The 17,312-nt window shown below is 43.1% G+C and overlaps 1 protein-coding gene across 2 annotated transcripts in view; it reads right to left on the bottom strand.

Moving 5' to 3' along the window:
• UNC5D (unc-5 netrin receptor D) overlaps positions 1-17,312 on the bottom strand; it is a 703,309-nt gene that overhangs the window by 157,959 nt on the left and 528,038 nt on the right. For both annotated transcript variants that reach the window (XM_086943775.1, XM_086943776.1), the window contains one exon: positions 592-760. In XM_086943775.1, coding sequence (XP_086799901.1) covers positions 592-760 — 169 coding nt within the window. The remainder of the gene's footprint in view (positions 1-591; positions 761-17,312) is intronic.

The following is a 17,312-nucleotide window of genomic DNA, read 5'->3' as shown; positions in this document are numbered from 1 at the left end:
GAAAGCTCCCAGATGACTGGCAGTCTCATAGAGCCGCTTTAATTTAGGGAAGGAGAACTAGTTGTGTGTGCAGTATAAATACCCATTGGTAGGCTGCCAAGCTCATGGCTGCAGCTCCTGGAGAATAATCAGATGGTTTCCTGGTTCTTCTGCTGTGAATTGAGGGTCTCTCATGAGTTTTTAAGGTAGTCCGGCACTTACAGTATATATTTATTTCTTCCAAGAAGAACTTGAGCCAATAGTGTGGAGGGTTTTCTCAACTCTGAGCATAATAGGTGTAGAAGGGGAAATGAATCTCACTCTGGATATTAGTAATAGATTGTATGGGGGTCCCGAGTCAAGCCTAGTTTGTCAGCTTCAGTGTGAGCGGACCTTCGGAATGCAAAGTGAAAAGGCGGGGGTCGCCGAACGTGTGCACCTCACATCATCAGCTCGAACAGAGGGAATCTGCTATCAGTACATGTACGTATCTCAAATGACCGGTGTAGCTAGAAGTACATCCAAGCACATGCTATGTTCAGCCTGGCAGAGGCAGGTGGAGTAACAGCGCATGCGCCTTGAATCTTCAACCCCAGTACTCAGCCGCCTTACCTCCCATTTCCCCTGCTGGCTCCGTTTCTTCAAGCGGATGTTCCAATGCTCAGCGCTGACCTCTGCACAGTGAGGTATCGTCAAGGCGGTAGGGGAGTGTAACAGCACATCTGGGGGTCCACATGTTACTTCTGGACTAAGGACAACCTCTGCTCCTTCCGGCTGTAAGCTGTCAAAAGAAGCGTCAACAAAAACAGCATCAGACTGATATTCATTGCCACTTGAAGGATTTTTGAGCCTCCTTGCAAGATCTATTTTGAGGACTCCTTTTCAGGACAACCTTCATTTTCCCCCGCATTTTTAGCTAATTCAAGCACTCATGAGGCCAGACAATGAATTGATTGTAATTTAAATTTTTCGGAAATGAAGCACACAAAAAAAACTCTCAAAGCACAAGCTGGCCATCGCTCATCAAATAGCACATAAGAAACCTCGAAGAAGCACTGATAAACTAATCTCTGTTTGCCCTGGGTTTTAGCCTTTTTTTTGCAAACAATATTTTGTGTGGAATTCGACGTCCAACCAGCCTGTCAATCATCCCAATTATACGAAAGATACCACAGGGGTGGCTTGATGGATGTTTATTGGGCTTCCGAATAATATTAAAATAAGATGTATGCACAACGCGTAAAATTGAGGCTGTAATTTCAGGGAATGACAAGTGCAGTAAAGAGAGTAGTGGGAGGGCAGAGAGGAAGGGGGGAAAGTAGAAAGAGAGATGAGTTGCAGAGAGAAAAGAGGAGAAATACAGATACAAACGTGATGGAGAGAAAAGAGGCTGCTATTGAGGAAGAGTGAGAGAGAGGATGAAATAGAGACTAGTGAGGAAGGGAAAGGGGTAACATGAGCGAGATAAGTTAGAGATGTTGAGTTGAAATAGAGAAAGAAAAGCGAGAGAGGAGGAAATGGCGGATGGAGAAAAATAAGTAGATTTTACAGAAAGTTAGATAGCAAGACCAGAGTAAGTAAAAGAGAGATGAGGTAAAGTTAACATAGATGAAAATAGAGGGATGGGATGGACAGGTGACATAGTGAAAGAATGGTGAGTTAAATTGTGAAGTTAGGTAGTGAGAGAAAGGTGAGGAGAGAGATATGAGGTAGTGAGATATGAGGCAGTCAGAAAGAAATTAGATAGGAGGTGAGAAGGAGAATGGTGAAATAAAAGGGAGGGGTGAGAGACAGGTAGAGATGGGTGATGTATAGCTGGAAAGACAGAGAGTTAAAGGAAAGGAAATAGAGGGGCTGAGTAGATGAAGGGGAAATCCAGGCAGGTAAGGTGTAAACAGAACAGTGAGGTGCAGAGAGAGACAGAGTGTTAAGGTAGAGAGAGTTGAAGTAAAGAGTGGGGGTATAGTGGAGAAGATTTAATGATAGGCATATAGATGGCGAGGTCATAAGAGACTGTTAGTGTGATGTGGGGTAGTGTGGCAGTTGAAATGAGAGGTGAGATAGAGTGCATATTTGGGAGGTTCAGATAGATGTAGAAATAGAAAGGGAGGTAAAGAGAGAGTGGTGGTTAGACAATAGAGGGAAAGGAAGGTAGATGAGGCAGAGAAAGAGAGGTTTGAAGGCGGTCATAGAGGGTGGTGCCCAGAGAAGTGACATAGTGTGAAGCACAGAGATGAGTTAATTGGTGAGGTAGCGAGAGATGATATGCACAAAGATGGATAGGTGGAAAGAGACTGTAAGTAGATACATGTGAGTCAGAAAGAGAGGGCAGATGAGACAGGCGGCGAGACATATTACACAGGAAAGTAAGGGTGCTTGAGGTAGACAGAGAAATGCAGCATGAGGTAAAGAGGGATGAGCAATACAGGAGAGAGAAGAGTTAGATGAGCTAGAACTAGAGACGGTTGCAGAATCTGAAGCATAGCTAAGCAGAGGGAGAGGGGTTAACACAGAAAAAGAGTGGATAGAGAGAGCAAGACAGAGACAATGAGTCTTCTGACTGTTTTGATCCCTTTACCAGTGCGGAGCCTAGGAAAGCAGGGGCACCTGTCTGGGTCATTACCATTGTATCCATGGCTTAGAACGGCTCTGATGATATCAACACCCTTCTTGTAGAACATACTTGATGCAAGCAAGTGGTGCTGTCATCTATGCATATATTGACAGAGCAGACAGGAAGGACTCACTGTCATTTGCACAGAAGGCCCTAAGCTGGACTTGCACATGACTGCCACAAAATGAAGAAGGACCAAGGATGTCCTAAACAAATTAGTGCTATTGTGAAGAAGCAGTGCTGGCTCTGTATCTTTAAAACAGAGATCCAATGTTGCTGTGAGATGATCTCACACAGGTAAGATTTTCAGGCTATCCTCGTGAGCTAAAGTTGCACACTACAACTCTAAATCATTTACATTGTCATCGTGTATCCTGAAAATAAGCACATTGATCTGACCCTCCTAGACAAACATTGGGCACCTCTGGCGTTGCAGTTCCAAAAAGTGCCAGTAGAAATTTGCAATTAATAATTGTTATCAAGAGTAGGGCAAGTACTTTAAAAGTAATGTAGCCTGCAGCAAGGTACCAATAATGACACAACAAAAGATTACAGTTTTACTTAGCATTACACCACCCTGACTAATTAGTATATATGATTTATTGTCTCTGATCCTCAGAACATTTGATATTTCTAAGTACATAATCGTGTGATATTTCTATTGTTTGAATATATTTTGGCTGAAATAAAATCTGCCAACTTATTAGCCACTTGAGAACTTCCTGGTCTTTGTGTTGTTTTTATTCTTTCTATAACGACTAATTTATTGACTTAGTGGGCCAAATTCCAGGTTCCAGTTTATGACAACGGGACAATGAAATACACATCAGAAAAACACTCGCAGAGTACATGGTGCACTGACTTTACACAGGGAATGACTCTCCCAGAAATGAGAAGGCATCTCCAATGTCATACTACTTATTGCACCAAGTTAACCCATTGAATCTTGGTTTGCGCTAAATGTTTTTTTTTAAACTACACATGAAAAAAATGCCATAGCATAATTCAGAAATGAAGATGCAGAGTGTGATATGCTATTTACTGCCATTATAGAAGGAGAGCAGCGGCGGTCCGTGCAGGTAAGTGCAGTGGGGCAGTGAGGCGTGGCAGGGGCGGGGCGGAAGGGAGGGGGAAGGCGACAGACGGCGAATAGGGAAAATTAAATAAATAAATATTTCCGCTCCGTCCTCTGTCAACATCCCTCACCCCTGCGCCGCCTCACCGCGCTTACCTGCACGTAACCGCTGCTGGAGGAGAGTGGCATCATGACCTACTCGAGGCTTTGGTTCCACTGCACACAATAGAGCATGATGCCAAAGCCTGATAATACTGCATTTCTTAGTGTGAAATATGGATACAATATAACAAATTACATGCCAAATGCAGTTTAATATATTACCCAACCAGAGACTGGTGCAGTGTAAATCATCATAAAGTTTGGGAACAAGACACTAACAGAAAAAATAGACAGGTGCTGCTGTATCGTGGATCATACAGCCAGTGACTGTTGGGATGTAATAAATTATAGAGCTAGAGACTGATGACATGTAACTCTTCATCCGGTTAGCAACTGATTGATGAACTGTAAAATATCATTTAGTGACTGCTGCATTGTCGCACACTGTACCGCTTTGACCGGTGCATTGTGAAATAAATGAAACCTCATTGGCTAATGCAGTTTAGTAATATACACTGACCTCAAAAGATACATTGAAGCACAGCATACACTTCGTAACTAATAAAATACAACACAATATAGGAGTAGTACTTTAGTCACTAGAACATTATCGAGGCGCGGGTCCTATTTCGATTTTTAACAGGCCTGGTGTCAAGTTCATCTCCTTGTGATAGGGTAGACCTCTCTGATCTAGTCCTTGGGCACAGCCCCCAAGCAATCCTGTCAAGGAAAGGCAAGGGCCGCACAACACCCAAGCCCTTTGTCCTGTGTCTGGGAGCATACCACATCACACCACAGGGGAGCCAGCCAGCTGCCAGGTGACAGTTGAATGCTTACAAGTTTAAGGCAGGAAAATGGTAACTTTTTAAAAGTAGCTGTTGCTTAACAGTTAGACACATTTTGATTTCACCAGTTGTGAATAATTATTCAACCGAGTCCTTGAATTATTTCTCTTGCAGCTACAAATCCAAGTGTAGCATTTATTAAAGTAACAATGTAGTTCAATATTTCCCTATGGAAGGAGCCAGACTTTCTACAGTGCAAATCGTTTTTGAGGATATTTCTCTGTAAGGACACATTTACTATTAAAATGTACATGTCCTAGTTTTAAATACGATGCATCTTGCCTTATGGGAAATAAGGCCAACTTAGGGGTGACTTCGTAATATTTAAAAGTAGACCTGTCAAAAGGGGTTATTTTGACAACTCGAATATGCACTTTAAAACTGCCACAGGCATGTTACCTGTGTGCAGCCACTAGACTGCACATAATGGTAGTGTCTCATGTGTGGCCTGCCAACGTATGCATATGCATGTGTACATGGGTTCACTTATATCCGCCCTGGCCCCCTACCCTAGCTGCTTTGCAGAGTCTTTATATTAAAAGATGGACACTTATGGTAAATCCGCTCAGTCCAATTACAGTGACATTACCATGAGGGAGACTCTGTCAGTAAGACTCGCCCACACTAAAGGTCTAAAAACCTGGGGCCATATTATACAAGTGTCCCGGGGGCACAACAGGCATTTACTCTCGCGTTGCAAGCCCCTGGGGCACTTTGGTATTACAGAAGGGGCTGCAGACACTTGTGCGGCCCATTCTGTAATACGGATCGCGCTGGTGCACTTAAAACACCAGCTCTATCTTCAGGGGGTGTGCCCCAAGCAAGTAAGGGAATACCTTTGCCTCTGCGTCCATGCTGTTATACAGATGGGGGAGCAGAAGCAAAGAAGCTCTCAGGAGCCGCACTGCCAGCGAGCCCCAGGATTGCAGGCCTCTGTTGGGGAGTGAGAGGCAGCCCCCACGTCTAGGGGAGGGGTGCCTTTAGTGGCATTTTCGTGCTAGAGGCAAGCTGGATCAGCTTACAGCTGGCCAAGGGGAGTGGAAGGGGTCGCAAGGAAATGTGAGGCTTCAGGGATGCACTTAGCGCGTCATTAAGGGGCGCAGGCAACCCCTCCTCCAGAAAGAGAGATTAAAAAAGCTGGACACGAGGGAGAAGCCCTCTTTGTCCTCTCGCCTCGGGTGCCCAGCGGGTGCAGTTGTAAACGAGTTGCCCACCCACCCAACCCTAATTTTAAAGGTAGAATTGGCGGGGTCCCGGGCAAAGAAATGGCGGGACTCCTTTTTGGCGGGGACTGTCTGATCCTGGAACAGGGAGGCAGTCTATGGGGCTCCGGGCTGGCTGGAGAGAGGCCGTGCTGCTGGTGGTCCTGAACTCTCCGGCCCTACCCGAGATGCCGGTGCTTGGTAAGAAGCAACTATGTGAGAACTGGTGCGCAAGAAAGCGCACAAAGAAGTGCCAAGGTGGCCGCGTCTAGAGGTAGACGCCTGGTAGATACTTCAAATTGGAGGCAATGGAGATGGGTTGTGGCCTGCTGGTACAACCCGCAACAAGTGTGGCGTTGTGGCCTGCTGGTACAACCCGCATCAAGTGTGGCTCTGGAGATCGAGATTTGTAAATACAATTGTAACTGTAAACTGTGACTGAAATGGATACTGTGCAACCCTATGCTGATCCTTATCAATGTGTGTCGGTTTGAATAAAAGTTGGTCTAATGACGACAGTTCATCAGCAAATAAAGATGGCATTATCTGAGAATTAATAAAGACTACGCAGTGAAGACCAACCACTTGTACGGTGCTTTTGTGGTGGGAAGAAGGGGGGCAAAGATTTTGGGGCGAATAGCACGTGATATGCCTACTAAAGGGAGTCCCAGATATCCCCTTGCAGCCGGGTGCAGTCACTGACTGCACCTGCCTGCAAGGGGATCTCTAATCCCCTTTAAAGGTGCCACTTGCACTGTGAAAACACAGAGAAACTTTAAAGCAGCTTCTCTGTTTTTCACATGAATGTGCTGCCCCCAAGGCAGCGCGAGTTTGCTGCTGCCCTGTGGGCAGTGCAATCACTCTAATACGGCGCATTTGCCTGGATTGCGCTGGATGTATATTTTGAATGGTGCGCCCAGTGCAATCCAGGAAAATGCGATGCATCCATATTATGGCCCCAGGCGATCAAAAGGGAAAACTCTATGCAGACTAAATAGGTGGAAGCAAATTGTAATACCTCCTTGGAGACAAAGAAATAATGACAGTTTTTCCCTTAGCTTGTTTCAGGCTGCTGCATGTTTTGCACTGATATAGCCCCCTCCAAAGTCATTCAAGAACTAGATTGTCCCTGTTAATTCTTTTAATATGATTGTATTTTTTTGCAAAGTTGCATGATGAGACTTTTTTGACAGTTAGCGCTTAATTATGGGTATGAAGGTGAATTATGCAGCCATTCTCTACTTTCAGTGAGAAAGTTTAGAACAGGATACATTTACCACATCTGGTGGATAACTCACCATGCTTTGCTGATATTTATCGGATGTAATAAACAACTCACCAGTTCTGCATCAGTCACTAGTGTGGGGCCTCTCTTCGGTTTTTGATTCATTAAACAGTTTGGGGCATATTACCAAGCAATAGCGATAATTATCGCTATTGCTTGGTTAGAGACAAAATTTACCGCTGAACTGCGGCGATTTTTATCGCAGATAAACCTTGGTATTACCAAGGTTTATCGCAAATGCGAAAAAAATCGGCCGCAATGCATGAATATCGCTGAAAAGTCAGCGATATTCATGCATTACCGAGCTAATGCTCTTAACCATGTTATCCACCTCCCATTGGATAACATGGCGAAGAACTGCTCAGGGCAGGTTTTAGCTTTTGGAGATATTCGCGCTAAGCGCGAATATCTCCAAAAGTTGGTAATAGGAGATAGCCATGTTAGCGACTGTTTCCAGTCGCTAACATCTTGGCACACCCACTTTGCATGTCATTAGTGATAAATATCACTGACATGCAAAGTGGGGCCCAAGATGGTCGCTATCTCCTACTAGCTGTCGCTAACTGGTGTTAGCGACAGCTAGGTAATAGGGAGATCATTTTATCTCTGCTTTCTTGGCTTTTAAAGCTAAAAAAGCAGAGATAAACCCCCTTGATAATATGCCCCTTTGTAATTAGGAAAACATAAATTCTAGGAAAAGTGAAACACTGCATATGGCGCCACAATGTGGTGTTGCCAGGTCAGCTGCATTAAGAAGGAACAGGTCTGGCCCTCTAGGCTTAGTATTTAAAAACATATTCTAAGGTGAGGAGGTATCAACATTTATGAGTTAGAAGAAAAATGTACTGCCATCTTAAGGATTTCTGGAGCCCCACATAAGATATAATTTGGGGCACCCTGTTCGGAATAACTTTTAATGTATTAGATATTTTCAGAATATTCAAGCCCTTGTGATGCCAAACAATAGAGGACCATATGCTAAACAAAAACAAGGTAGGGAGGAAAGTGATGTTGGGAAATATAAGTTAAATAAATAAGTGGTAAATAATAGGTAAACTACTGAAGGGTAATAAGATAATTCTGTACTGAAAGAAAAAGAATCAGAAAGACAGGCAAGGTTTTAGACTGAGAGTAGGAGGGAGCCATGGATAAAGAAATGTAGAGAGAGAAGGTGAGGCAGAGGGAGGTAATATAGAAATAGAAAGATCAACAGAGGTGGGGGAATGAGAGATGTATATAGAGAGATACAAGGTTGAGAGTGGTGAGGCAGGTAGATGGGCAACATGATAAGAGATATAGATAGACTGCTTAGGTAAAGATCAGTGGGGCAGATTGGCAGATACAAAAGGAGGTGGAGTGTAGACAGGGATGAGATGCAGAGAAAAAGAAGTGCAGTAGAGATGGGGTGAAGTACAGAAAATGGTGACTTTGTAGGTAAATAGTTTGGTCAAGTTTAGAGAAAGGTTAGGTCGATGGAGGCGAGATACAGAAAGGTCAGATGGAGATGACTTGAAACACAGCAGAGCACTATTTAGGGTTCAAGGCAAAGACACAGTTAGCATGTTATTAGACGGATAGCTGGCTTCTAAGAGTGGACAGTTGCAGCATTAGGATGTACTGTCCTTTAAAGAGGAATGTCTTCGGTCTTTTCCTAATTTGGGGTAGAGGTGAGATAGGGTGTAAAAAAAGGGAAGATATAGAAACAGGTCGAAATAGTGATAGAGAGACATGTATGGTTTTGAGAAAGAGGTAGAGTGAGCTGGGGTAGAGAGGGGCGTATTGAGCAAAGGTGACATATTTGAGATACTGAAAAGTAAGATAGTGAGATGGGATAGATGCACAGAGATGCAAAGATAGGTTGATAGAGAGAGGTAAAAAGGGAAGGGTGCGGTAAAAGAGGCAAGGTGAAGTAATCTGAGAGACATGCAACGGAAAGGCTTTTCCTAAACGTATTTGCCACCTGTCTGGAAGCGCGTAAGTTATGGTCGGGGACCTCAGATTTATTGCTAAACTTCTCTGAAATGTGAATGGCAATAACTGTGAAATTAGAAAGGTTTTTTTTATATTCATTGTCATTATGGTTGCACTTCTGTGAATTCCTCATCTTTCGTCCTGGGGCTCTTTGGAAGGTGGAGGCAATTGCCTATTTTGTCCGTGCCTTAAGATACCTGCTTCTCTCAAGAGGACCATGGTCTGGCCTATCAATGGAGATTAGTAAATGTCCAGGTAGGCTGAACGGCAGGGTGCTGCTCTCCTAATTGGGTGACTCTGATACACTCTGCAAGTGTTCCATGACATCAGCCTTGAGGACACACTACACAATATTCTTTGAGGTGCATACAAGATTTGCTGAAAGGAAAGAAAGTATGCATCTAATCACTGGTCCAGGCCTTAAACGTTTGTAAAATCTTTTTTGTTTACTGTCTGGCAGTCAGTCAAAAACATCTTCATTTGGATAATCAAATACCCGTAAAAGAAAAACCATATTAACAACACATCAAAATACATAGTGTATAAAATATGGAATAAAACACAAATCACCACACACAAAAGTGACATATAAAAGCACTACAGTTTCAATGGGGTAGTCTTTGGGGAAATATTTTAAAAAATAAAGCACAATTCATTACACACAAAAATAACAATCAACCTTGGCGGCATATATAATCACTGCAATTACAACAGGGACATCGTAATCAGAAAGCATGGTATGCCAGGCCTGCGCTGCTGCTTTAAGAAAAGTGCCTACATATACGCTTGTCTCTTCATCCAGCATTTGTAAGCGAAAACTGAATACCTCCTTAAAATCACTAATATTGTGTTTTTTAATAAGCAGAAGTAACAAGTGCTTCGCATATCTTAAATAAAATTTGCAAAAAATTGCAAAGTGCTGCAAGGACTGACCAGAACACCCATCAAGGTTAATTTGAAAACCCAGAGGGAAGCATATTAAGTATTTAAGTATTTTAATGTGCCAGCCCCAATCCAAAACAACAAACTACGTTCCCAGCGTCCTCTTGCTGTAAAGTGGCAGCTGGTAGGAGGGCTGACTACAGCCATGTTTAAATAAGCGGTCACTGCTGACTTCCCCCTATCTTTGTTCAATCTGGTGGTATACTCAAAACTAAACAGGGTTAGCTGTACAGATTACTTACTTACATTCACAATATTTTCAGAGTCTGTGAAGACACACTGTAAACCAATCTTTCGAAAAACAGACTGCACAGCTGCTAACCATGGGATTTGGTGTCCCCTTTCACACCCAAAACAATCCCTAATAATATCCCTGGTCAAAGTAGCTTCTGCATTTTTTCATACTGCTAACCAAAGTAATGCAGACATGCTCTAATGTGATCTTTTATATACAGTAAGCCCAGTTCTTCTTGGCAGATGACATAGGACGACAATATACGGACCAAGAGCACCTTCCTGCAGAACCTATTTTCTTCAATCTGTATAGCGTCAGAGTAGGAGATACCCCATATCCCAGCTCCGTGTGCTGCAACAGGAGTCCACTGAGTTTTTTAAATATGCAACAAGAGTCTAAGTGTGCCTCCTCCAGGCAGCAGGGGTGGATTACATAGTGAGCCAACTGCCCTAGACAACTTAGACTTATGTTGAGAGACATACAGCATCCAAGAACCAGAAGCAGCTACGGTAACCCCCAAATAGGAAAAAATGCTTGAGCATCTTAAACTGTTACTACCTACAAAAAGGGTTACTAACTGCTTACTCTTTGGACCACATGCCATAATGTAGGATTTAACAAAGTTGATTTGTAAGTCCAAGGAAATCACAAAGTTCACAAAGGCCTACACCAGCTGATGCAGGGCTTTTGGTGTTCAAGCCATCAGCACTGCGTCAGCGGAATAAAGGAGAGAAGGGAGAGGTAGCCCTTGGATTCTGGGTGCATTTGGCGTAGCAGTGCCTAAAAAAGGCTGAAGCTTATTCTTATATATAATATAAATAAAAGAGGGGCCAAATCACACCTGTGTCTCACCCCTCGTAAAAAACTTATATCATTGGACACCTTTCCATCTGTACTTATTCTAACCCTAGCCTTCATAGTTCTGTGCAAATACGCCATAAAGTGCACCAGTGCTTCGTCCATGTCCTAAGAGTTTCCCATAACTTCGAGCGATTGGCACAATCACCCGCTTCAGACAGGTCCATAAATGCCAAGTATAAAGGGGAACGTTTAGCAACAGTATATTTTCCAATAATCAGTGACAAATTAAGACATTGCTCAACAGTCCTCAATTGATTTCGGAACCGGTGTTGACAAGGATACAGAATAGGCTTTTCCTATATCCATTCTATAATCCTGTTATACAACACCCTTCCTAAAATTTTAACAAATGTGTCTATTAGGGAATTGGGCCTGTAGCATCCTAGGTGAGAGCGATCTCCCAACATAAAGATTGGTACAATAATGGAATTTTTTCAGGGCTCCGGTAGTGAGGATTTACCAAGGTTGTTAAAAATATTAGTTAATAGTGGTGCCCAACACTCCAGGTTGCATTTTATTAGACAAATAGGTACCCCGTCTGGACCTGGGAATTGACCACATGAACTCTAGCTAATGGCATCCTCTACTTCTCTCAGAGTTACCTGAATACCTGAGCAATTGTTAACAACCAAAGAGGACTCAATATCGATAGGCAATGGCGCATACATTTCAGAGAAATGGGCCTTCCAAGACTCACTGAGAATATGACAGCTAATTGGGCTCACAGTTAAGTTCATTCTACACATTTCTGTCACAGCTGACCAAAAGAGTTTGCTGTTCATTTTGTCTGCCATGTTAGCACTTCCATGTGTCGCTTGAAAGTGGCCTCTTTATAAACCATCTGCAAGTTGGCCACCACTAAAGGAACCCTTGGCTTTCTCTCAAAGGTTTGGCGTAATTATCTATTGGCCCTAGCTTATTAGTGGTTGAACCACTTAGGTGTGTTAGGTGGGGGTGGGGGGTTGGAAGGGTCTCAATAGGGCTTTGCTAATATTGGAACAGAGGTTGGAAAGTGCTCTCACCACCTGATGGTCTATGTCTTATGCTAGTAGGCAGGTTTCTACGAGCCCTAAATTGTCCTTGATCAACTGAGCAACACATTGGGCTGGTTCAGGTAATCTCCATGCCAACCTACTATTGTTTGATGAGGGTTGAAGGTTACATGCCCCACTGTCTACTCTATGTTGAGGCTGTAATGACAATAAAAGCACTGCTTTAATGGGATTGTGGTCTCCAAGGTTAGAGAAGACCACTTCCCTGTGCACAACATTCTCTATTGTTAGACGGGATCAAGAAATAGTAGTTGTTTACAGTCAATCTGCTTGTAAAAACTGTAATTTTTGGCCAATATATTTGTGAAATGAAATGAATTACTCAGCGCCATTTCTTTTTAGGGAAAACCCCACCCACGCTACTTATGCACTTCTGCCACATGTGGCATATTTTTAAATAACTTTGCATCTGAGCTGGATGCAAGCATTTTCCTGTCGAAATCTACATAATATACAGCACATAGTAGTTCATGAGGCTAAATCCACAGTTATGCAGATAAGTAGTGGCAGCTGTTGATTAACATTATTCTAGTGACCCATGTAAGACATATGGTAAGTGAAAACGTGTAAAAGATCAGGCAGTCAGAAAGAGGTACAATGTAATTGATTAACCTGCCCTCTACTGGCAGCGTGAAAGAGATAACATTTTCAGAAAATTGACTTTCACCACGTTTTCATACTTGCAGTGGGTGGTGATCAAGGCTGGGCACCCAAACCAGCAGTGGCAATTAAGTAGGAGCGGCCGCAGGGGAGGGTGGGTGGTCTGGGGTGCTGGGGGAAAACCCTGTTGCTGTTTTTGATACAGGGGGCTGATATTGCAGCACTGCTGCAAAACCGGCCCCCTGAACCAAACACTGCCCCCACCAGTCTAAAACCGGCCCCACCCTCCTGGCCCACAGGGTAAACGCTCAGTGCCTGCTACGGCCAGTCTGGCCCTGATGATTACCATTCCAATATATTTAAGGACACTGAACAAAAGTAATAGTAAGTCTTACTACTAGTGCTGCACAGTCGGGGAAGGTCCCTGTGGAAATGCTTTACCTGGGTGTTTGATATTTTGCAGCAGCTGATAATGCAAGAGAAACGTTACCTATTGTTTTTAATTGCAGAATGCATGCAGTTTTTCTCCAAACTCACACAAGATGAGCTAAGATTGAGCTCGTACTTTTGGGCATGGTGTCATAATTTAAAATGTAAGCGAACCATTCCAATGTAATTCCTTGCATGTACTACAAAGTAGTAGGGGAATGCAGGGGCATATTATCAAGAAAGCTCGATACATTATCGCCGCTTTTATCGGCAGGAAACTGCCGATAAAGCGGCTTCACATCTAACATGATCTTCGATTAGAATTCCATAGAGCATATTATCAAGCCCATTATCGCCGCTTTATCGGCAGTTTCCTGCCGATAAAAGCGGCGATAATGTATCGAGCTTTCTTGATAATATGCCCCGCAATTTGTTTTTCCACTAGTGTAGTTTAGCGAAGTACGTGAATTTTTCACTTAATGAAATGGCCTGTCCTAACTGTAAACATTAAGATTTTATATGTGCAAAGCTGCAGTTTTCGGAGCATTAAGATATATGATTTATTCTGATCTCAATTCAAACCCAGCAGAGATGAAAAAAGTAAGGTTCATTTTCTCCTGCATTTTTAGCTTTGAAAAATGCAAGTGTCACTTTGGCGATATTTTTTTTCTTCAGTTTTACGTAGAATGAATTTAACCTGAGGGTATCAGAGCACTTTGCAAGAGGACCAAGCACTACACATTTTTAGGCAAGAAGAGGTTAAGTGACAATCCCAGGAACACAGAATTGTGAGCCAAGGACAGGATTGGAACTTGATTCTAAAGTTCCAAAGTCAGCAGCTCTAGCCACTAGGCAACATGATTTAAATTGTAGTATATGTCAAGAATTTCACACAGATCTGGGAAAGTGTGAAACATCATAACCTTTTTGAATTTCCCCAAAATACTATAGAATGTAAAGAAAATTGCAAAACAATTTGCACAAACTTCTACGCCGCTTGTCAGAAGCACTCAAAACAACACTTATTGTCAAGCCCTCAGTAAGATCACTGTATCAGAAGAAATAATGATATACAATTCCAATGAAGATATACACCCTTGATCTTCATCAAAACAGGGTGCCTCTATCTACAGCACCCCCCAAAACGTATGCAGCTATCATTCACCAAGAGTTAGTTGGGGATGTTTGGATATGTACTGGACTAGCTACTTCCTCTCAAAGAGTGCTGTCTGGATCTTTATCATCATCAAAGGCTAGTGTTGAACTTGGTACATCCCCAAACATCACTCTTCTGTTTTCTGAAGCCATTTTTATTAGCTTTTTTAGGACTTTGCAATTTTTACCATCGCGAACCAGTGCTAAAGTTCTTGTGCTCTCTCCTTTAAAATTGTAGAGTTGGCTAACACCCAATTAATACATGTAATTTTCTTGTAACTTCCAAGTAAAGTGGTACTGCCTGAACCCAGTGCTATAAATGAAATGCTACTAGTGGGCCTGCAGCACTGATTGTTCCACCCACACATTGCAGCCTGTGTGTGCAGTTTAAACTACCATTTCGACCTGGCAAAAAAAATGTTTCCAGGCTTAAGCTGTTTTTTTAATACACATACGTCACCCATAGGGTAGGACTTAAACAGCCCAAAGACCAGGGTGAAGTGTTTTTAAAATGTTGGACATGCACTTTAAATTTTTACATGTCCTTGAATTGAAAAACTATTAAATTCGTTTTTCAATACTGCAAGGTCTACATCTCCTATATGATCACATTGGGTTAACTTATTATGTTTAATAAGTGGAAACTTTCAATTTGAGCAGGTAGGAATGCCAAATTTGGTGTAAAAAGAACTGTGATTTAAAACCATATTTAATAGTAAAGCTGGATTTAAACTCACAATTCTGAAAATGCCACTTTTAGAAAGTCAGCATTTTCTTATCCCAACCATTTGGCGTCTGCAGCCTGTATCCTGGGTGACACCCAGTCAGGTGTAGCTAGCAGTTGGTGCTTGTATATTACTCCCAGGCAGTAAGAAAATGGCTGAATAGGTGTTAGCATGGTGGGCCATCTCTGACATGATGGGGGGGTTGCTGTCACCTACCAGACTTGCACATCACAAAGGCAATGTGTCAGCACACTCACAGAGGATCTCTCACTAGTCCTTTCTGCTGATAAACATGCTGGGGCCAGGGCAGGAGGCAGGAAATTCCAAACCCCTTTGGGAGAGAAAACCTTCAAAATCTTCTCCTGCTACAAAGCTGGCACCAAGTGTAAATATTGGAACCTCAGACCCAACTCTTCAGTACAGTTCTGGGCTTGTGGAAGACTCAGAAGGACTGCTGTGCTACTCTGTTGCAAGAAAGACTGCTAATCTGAAGTGCTAATACTCTGCTGCCTAGGACCACTAGAGTGACTCCAAGGGCTAGTTGGCGGCCTTCTGGTCAGAGCCTCAGGGAAAGAAAAGGCTCCAACCACCTTGAGTCCAGCCCCTGGATTCTGTCTGCTATGAGTCTTGCCCCACAAGTGGTGCCACCCCAGTCCTGAACCCTTGGAAGTCGTCCTGAAAGTGCTCTGCCAGCTCAGCTGTGGTCCAAGCAGAACTGACTCAGAATGATATGTAGCCAAGTAGCCTCGCCTTGGCACCACTGTTGTGCAACGCATCATTGACCCAGGATCTGGCAGCTCCTCAGAACCACCTCTGCACACTGCATTGTAAAATCAATACTTTGCATTGCAGCCATGCAGCTCCTCTGAACTGCCGATGCATGACGCATCCTTGATCCTCCCATCAAGCCCCAAATCACTAATGGTGATGTATCACCAATGAACCTCGTAACGCTCTGCAACCAGGACCTGAGGTCTTTTGTTCAGCTGATCTAACTTGGTCCCCATATCTGGCCCATGCTCCATCGTGGTGGGCCAGAACTATTGACCATGTTGAGGTCTGGTACGAACAGATTCCAGAGTTGGCGCCTTTTTGTATTTTTACAGAAATCTTTAAAGTTGCATATTTATGGTTCTACTAATTGTATTTTTGTTGTTTTGGTATCAAATAATGTATTACATGTTATTCTATTTTTCTAAGTTAGTGTGGGATTTTTCTCCTGTTATGTTTTCACGTTATTTCTGATTGTGTACTACATAAATACTTTACACGTTACCTGTAATTAAGCCTGACTTCATTGTGCCAAGCTACTGGATGGTTAAGCACAGGTTAATTTGTGGTTGCTTGTGACTTTACCCTGACAGGATTTGTGGTTGCTGCTCGAGAAGGGAAACATTCTTTACAATGCGGTGTTTACACCGCGCGACCTTCACGAGGCAGCCATTACAACGCAAGTCATTACTACGACTTGCGCTGGATGGCGCTCTTGCTTAAGGAATAGTTTGATTTTCTATTCCAACACCTTCCCTACTGTTACGTGGGCTGGAGTTGGAATAGAAAATTAAATTAATCCACAATCCAGCGCCCTCCAACGCAAGTCGTTGTAGCGACTTGTGTTGTGAAAACCGCTTTGTAAAGTACCGCAGTCAAAATGATCACGTTGTACTGTCGTACATCCCTTGAGTAGGATTTCACCCCATTGTCCCAGCTAGCAACCCAATTTTCTACAGCTGGTTCCTAAATTCGGAATCTGGCCATTGTCTCTTAAAAGACGAGTATGCTGTGGCAGAGTCATTTGCAGGGCATGTTACTGATTTATCCCCAGTCTAAGTGACCTTCCAGGGGCATCATCTTGTTTGTGAATATTCTAATTTTCTTGTGGGTCCATCAGCCTTTAGTGTGCATTTCTACACTGCCCCCAGCACCAAAACCAGTGACAACCAAGACAATGCCCACAGAAGCTTGCCAAAGTTAACTCCAGTCATACATTTCAACAAATGCCTTCAGGTCCCAGGAGTTTATAAATAGCTTTGAGTGCACACCACCTAAGCTATGCCCTTAGGGCCTGTGGTTGCTGGAAGCTCTAAAGACACACAAGTGAGCCTGTCAAGTTAGTTAGCAGGAAAGCAACAGAGAGGATTGTGGCCTAAAATTGCAAATGAGAGGCCCTGGAAGAGTTCTAAGAATGTTCTCATTCGGTAAAAATAGCTGCAGGATGTATATCCACAAACGTAAACAAT

This window comes from Lissotriton vulgaris, chromosome 11 (genome assembly GCF_964263255.1).
Source record: "Lissotriton vulgaris chromosome 11, aLisVul1.2, whole genome shotgun sequence".
NCBI classification, from domain to species: domain Eukaryota; kingdom Metazoa; phylum Chordata; class Amphibia; order Caudata; family Salamandridae; genus Lissotriton; species Lissotriton vulgaris.
The sequence above is the reverse complement of the archived record's forward strand: the minus strand, read 5'-3'. Positions and strand labels throughout refer to the sequence as shown.